The sequence below is a fragment of the Pipra filicauda genome, unplaced genomic scaffold (assembly GCF_003945595.2).
Source record: "Pipra filicauda isolate LSUMZ 115617 unplaced genomic scaffold, ASM394559v2 scaffold692_size275598_pilon, whole genome shotgun sequence".
Taxonomy (NCBI): Eukaryota; Metazoa; Chordata; class Aves; order Passeriformes; family Pipridae; genus Pipra; species Pipra filicauda.
Window position 1 is genome coordinate 120,397 of NW_024104856.1, and position 6,232 is coordinate 126,628.

Consider the following 6,232-nt stretch of genomic DNA (forward strand, 5'->3'; position numbering starts at 1 on the left):
CAGCATGCTGTAAGTTAGAAAGAGGTTTAAAACATTTGTCTCTTACCTGTTAATTGAAGATGTCTGGGTTAACAGAGAAAAATCAAAACAGAACTGTAAAACTAGAAATACTTTATTTTGAGAATTTCTCTAACCGACGTATCTGCTGTCTTTGATGTTGTGAAGCATAATCTACTTCTACAGCACAGCAGCAATCATGGCAAACCTTCAGTGATAGCTAAATTACAGGCTGCTCAAACATTGCCATGTTTTTCCTGCTCAACTGGAAAAAGTCACTGTCCTTGTCATGTTGACTCCAAACAGGAAGAAAGACACATCCTACTTGATCTGCTGCTGTAGAAAGTGTTATTGTTTGCAGTTTGTCTTTCTGCAGACAGATACTGTTCAGAATCATTATCGTTAGAAGTCTGAAATCGTCCATAGTTGAAAGCAGCTGCTGTATTCCTGGTCACCAGCAACTGGCAGATTTCACTTATAAGTGGAATTTTCTTCTACTTGTGTCCATTTCTCTACGCTAAAATTTAAAAGAAAAGTTGTTTACCAACAAATTCATGCAATAGGATACAAACAAGGATGATCACTCCAGCTTATAGCAGGATAGGCAGTGAAATGTGTCAGTTACAGTGCAGTTGCAAATAAGTAGTCATGGTATATTCACCATCCTTTCTATTTTTAATTTTGACTTGCAATACAGCAGATGTTTCTGCTTTGTCTATTTTGAGAAATAAAGCTCTAAATACTTCAGTTAGACACCTCTGTACTGACAACTGCATTTATACTGCTTTTCTAGGACAAGATTTATGGTTAGATTTCATGTCAGATTTATTCTATCCAAGTAGAATGATTATCATTACTTAGACATACCTTATGAATCCACTCATATTCTCCAAATTTGGAATCAAAAGTTCCTTTTTGAAGTGACCTCAGCTTTAACGTAAAACGTGGCCCAAGTTCTTGAATTCCCACTTTCTTTTCACTCTTGAATATATATCTTGGGGAAGAAAAGAATTAAAATTAGGAATCAAGTTACAAGAGTACTCCCTCTCATTTGTAAATGAGTTTTGTGGAAAACATCACCTGTGGAATCTGAAAAAGATGTAGTCTCGCTGGTTGTGAAATGTAGCTACTTGTCTTCCAATGAACTGAGGATCATGTGGGAAGAGAGAAGCAAACATGCGGCCAAGGGAATGGCCGAGTCGCGTTGTGAAATTATTCAGGATCACTTCGGGGACGTGCTCTGTGGGCTCTTTCCCTTTTCGCTGCAGTGAAAGAAGAATGCAAAGAACAGATGGAATGCAAAAGGATTTTAATGTATTATCAGAGTAGAGTTTGACATAGGAAGACGAGAGGGCTGATAACATGCCCTAATCATTTTTTCAAACACAACTGAAATTCATAAACAAGTAAAGGAGCAGCTGGTAACATAAGATTCTTTGGTTCAACAATATAAATTAAATGAAAAAGCACAAATAATTTTACATTTCCTCTCTCCTGCGCAAATTTCTACTCTTGGCCGAACTGGGTGTAGCAAATAGTGCGGTCTACCTGTCAGAGGAATATCCCTCTGTACTAATACCAATTAAGAGCATTTTACTGCAAATTATTTAGGGCTAAGTAAGCAGTATTTACTACAGAAGAAGTGACAGAGCTATAAGTAGTAGTTCCTAGTCTTGAAAAAATCCTACATCTATTGAAACCTTTTCTACTGCTGATTTTTATATACCCTATTGTCTGCATGCTATACATGGGGTATTCCCTATTGATGTAGGGAATTTTAGCTAAAATTGTAGCTGCTATTTATCGGCATGATTATAAAAATACATGGCAGACAGTTACAGAAGTTCAGCAAATAACCTCAAAAATGGAAGTCGAATACACTAGTCCTTAAACCCGTTAGTTTACAAAAAAACCACTTTTAACAAGATTGGCTGAATCATACAAAAGTGCAGTTTTGATAGTTCAAGTAGACTGAATGCATTCATCATTAAGCAACAGACTGTCCATTTCTCAAAATTTTTTGGAGTCTCACCTTTATTTCTTTGCGTAAACGCACACTACTCATTCTAAAATGAGCAGTTGGACCATCAGGCAGATGACTTAAAACAAGACCGTCTGTGCACCAAGTTAAAAAAAAAAAGGATGGTAAAATTCAACATGTAATTTACAGAGGAACATTTTATGCAAAATGCAACATTAGAGTATTATATCCATAATCCATGCCCAATTTACAAGGTTTTGTTATATTTTCAAACATACATTCACAGACTAGATAACTAGTGTTCTAAGTATGTCCATTACATTATGTTTCAATAGCTAACAAGAGTTATCCTCTATCACTTTCCCAGTTATTAATTGGTAATGTTTCATCTAGTCAGCAAAATGAAATGAAACTTCCTGGTCAGAAAAACTTGTTAATTAATCAAACTATTAAATTTACTAAAATAATAACAATGGTTATCCATGCATTATAGACTAAAAGAAAATAAAAAGCCAACCTATCTACACACTTTCTTTAATAATTCCAAGTTCCATAAGCCATTAGATAGTCAGGGTGGCACAGTGATTTTTAACTCTCTAGTTTGCACAGTAAAAAGAAAACAGCATAGAGTTGATCTCTGATGCACTCTACAGAATTTTTTTCTTTCCTCAATAAATAGACAAAAGGTTACTTGGTATTTTGCGATCTTCATTAATGACAATTAAATCCGTGAAGTCCCTTGCAATACACTGTGGAATAATTCTTTTCAAAGCCAGTCCTCTTCGATAGTAGACATGTGAGTTGGGTATAACAGTAGCCAGCTGTTCACAGAATCTCACTGTTCTCTGCAAAACAGGTGAATTAAATTGCAGAGTGGTAAATTCAGTGCCAAATTCAATTATTAGGGGAATGAAAGGTTGCTCATTTCAACTACCATCCTTGAGGATACATTACTTCCAGTATCTCCATAAATGCTTGAAGATAAGTTATTAAACTACTTCATTCAATTAGTGGAAAAACATTCATTTGCAGTAAAGACTGCAGCACACCAGCACTTGTTTTTTTTTTAAGGACTCTTTTTTCTTCCCTCAATCATAGAAAAGCAGGAAAATTTCAAAAGCATAACTTCCAAACTCATTACTTATTAAGGACACAAAGTTCACAGCATTTCAAAGTACAGTATGACTATTTCTTCAGGAACTGAAGATGTCTGTGTTTTTGGATAAATTCTCTGAGGTGTACTTTTTCTTCTACTTTTAAAGCATATTTTTTTACGATTTTTCACAAACATCAGTAATTTCTCCAGCTAGGCAATGTAGATCATGTCAATACAAGAACATATGCATGAGGTTGTTTTTTATTATGAAGGAAACAAAACACTACTAGAGAAGCCAAAGATTACATACATATATACAAGGTTATTGATAATCACTGAATGAAACAACTGAAAAAAATCCACCATGAATGCTACTATTTTCAGCTTTATTTTATCAATCACAGTATAAAAACCTTGGTGTCTTATAACCACTTGACTGCTCATAACTTTCCAAGTAAAACACGTACCCCACGAGGTCGGTCTGATGTTGTGATAAGAATCTTGGGAACTGTCTGTCTGTTGAAATATGGTGCAAATTCATCAGTTGCTTCATCAAAAGCAACCTGGAAGAACAGAAGTCTTGTTATTCCACCATGTACAAAATAATTGAAGAACAATTATTCAATCTGATGTAAGTTTCAATTCACAAGATCTATTCGTAATTAATCATCCCAAGGCATGTGGTTTTTACGTTTTTAAGAATCCAGTGTGATGAACATGGGCAGCTCGTACTATCAATACCAGTAATGCAAAAGGCAATTATTTAGCACAGATAATGAAAGAATGACATCACCTCTTAGTGAGGCCATCATGTGTATAAAGTAATTCATCAACACATTAACAGGAGAGTGCTGAATATTCAGTTTCATCAATCCAGTTTATGTCCCTTCTTAGAAAAAAACCATTTAACTTAATAGTACATGCAGAAATTAAAGCAGTTACCTCTTCATCATTGGGATCTACAGTGGTTTCATCATACACTCGCTGATTTTCAATAGTCTTTGGTATGGGTTTTGGAGGTGCCTAAAATACATAAGTTTATTAACATAACACGTTCATGTAATTATTAAGTATATTGCAAATACCACATTCATACTACCATGATATTGTGTATATTTCTACACAGAACTGAAGCATTATTTATTTTATGCCACTTTTAGAAAAAGACATTGCAACATCACTTTGATTAAAAATATGCGCAGGTATTGGGACATCAGAGAGCATCACATGGAGGAGAAGCATCACCAGAACAGTAGCAATGCTTAACTTCAGTCTAATTAAGAAACAAAGTTACAAAAACCCCCTGAAAAAATAGGAGAACTTTCTATCCCCTTTTCTTCCATGGAAGAAAAGAGCGCTACTTTCAACATAACACTTTTTAACCTTGACATCTACAATTTAATGACCAACAGCCTATAATGTTTACCCCGTTAACTTACACTACTCTTATGAGACTACTATAATACAGAAACTCACATCTGACTGTCTTCAACCAGGTCAGTAAAGGAAGCAAAACCCTTGTTCATGGCTAGGCTTGGAATCCAGCAGACAACTGGTCTGGGCATGGTTTGGTCACATCTGATTGTTTTAATTTATATAGAAATTACTATCAGAGTATAATTCCTAATAGCATCAACACAAATGCCATAGCAATCACAGCAGACAGAGATGACTTTTCAGGAAGGGCCTTCTTTTATGCCATTAGCTTAAAACTCACCCTGCCTGATTACAGCATCTTTAACACAGTAGAAACAATATTTCTTAGCTAATTGATACTTCTGCTAGACAATAGCATTTTTGAAGGCTACCACAGCCAGCAACCACAGAGATGATAGAATTACTGAATGGCTTGGGTTGGAAAGGACCTTTAAAGGACATCCAGCCCCCCTCTGCAGTGAGCAGAGGAACGTCTTCAACCAGATAGGTTGCTCTGAGTCCCATCCAACGGGGCCTTGAATGTTTCCAGAGATGGGGCATCCACCACCTCTCCGGGCAACTTGCTGCAGTGTTTTATCACCCTCACTGTAATCGCTGCTCCGTTTCACTGAAGTCTGTGGAGATAACGTTCCCCTCACGAAGCTGAGGAGCCCCAGCCCAAGGCTGAGCTGCAGTCCCCAGGCACGCCGTGCCCGCCTGCGGCGGGGCAGGGCCTGCCGCGCCACCACACCGGCCCGCTGCGGCCGGAGCCCTTACTTTGTCTCCGAGGGCCTCTCGCTCCTTCCTCCGCTTCTTCTTGGCGGCCAGCTTCTCCTGCGGGGAAGGGACAGCGCTCCGTTAGCCAGATCCGCCAGACCCGAGCCTCCCCCGCCGCCCGCTAACAGCCCGCCCCACCTTCCTCTGCTGCTGCTTCCAGCGAAGGAACATGAAGTGCCGGCGCTGCTTGTTCTTGATCTCGGACACGCTGAAGGTGGGCGGGAAGAGCACCCGCTGCTCGGCGGGCGGCCCGCCACGCTCGGCAGAGCCCCCGCCATGCTCCGCCATGGCGCTGCCACCAGCACCGACCGACCCCTGACCCTTGGCCTCTGCCCCGCGGGGCGGTGCCGCGCATGCGCCGGGCGGGGCAGTGCGGGGGCCCTGGGGGCGGTCCGGGCTGTGAGGGAGTGCTCGCGCGGGGGTCGCAGGAGCGAGGAATATGCGGAGTTGGAAGGGACTCACAAGGGTCATCGAGTCCAACTCCTGGCCCTCCACAGGACCATCCCCGAGATGGCACTGTGTGCCTGAAAGCGTTGTCGAAATGCTTCTTGAACTCCGACAGGCTTGGTGCTGTGCGCACTGCCCTGGGGAGCCTGTTCAGTGCCCCACCACCCTCGGGGGGGAAGAACCTTTTCCTGATATCCAACGTAATCGTCCCCTGACACAGCTTCACGCCATTCCCTCAGGTCCTGTCACAGAAAGATCAGTGCTTGCCCCTCCACTTCCCCTCATCTGGAAGCTGTAGACGGCAATGAGGTGTCCCCTCCGTCTCCTCCAGGCTGAACAAGCCAAGTGACCTCAGCCTCATATATCTTCCCCTCTAGGCCCTTCGCCACCTTCGTAGCTCTCCCTTGAACACTTTCTAGTAGCTTCCTATCCTCCTTATATGACCTCCTGCCAGTGCTGAGGTGTGGGGTCTGAGTCCCTTCCATCAGGATGGGCAGAGCAGTACAGCAGCAAGCTCA

General features: G+C 41.0%; 1 protein-coding gene across 1 annotated transcript; it reads right to left on the reverse strand.

Annotated features, from left to right (window-relative positions):
• Window positions 1–94: 94 nt before the first annotated feature.
• Window positions 95–5,581, reverse strand: RPF1 (ribosome production factor 1 homolog). The gene is made up of 9 exons (XM_027728093.2): window positions 5,406–5,581; window positions 5,268–5,324; window positions 4,017–4,097; window positions 3,542–3,637; window positions 2,670–2,823; window positions 2,030–2,112; window positions 1,078–1,259; window positions 865–991; window positions 95–514 (listed from the first exon to the last, which is right to left on the reverse strand). Exons 1-9 carry the CDS (start codon window positions 5,553–5,555, stop codon window positions 473–475), a joined length of 972 nt encoding a protein of 323 aa, XP_027583894.1. The 5' UTR covers window positions 5,556–5,581; the 3' UTR covers window positions 95–472.
• Window positions 5,582–6,232: the final 651 nt, after the last annotated feature.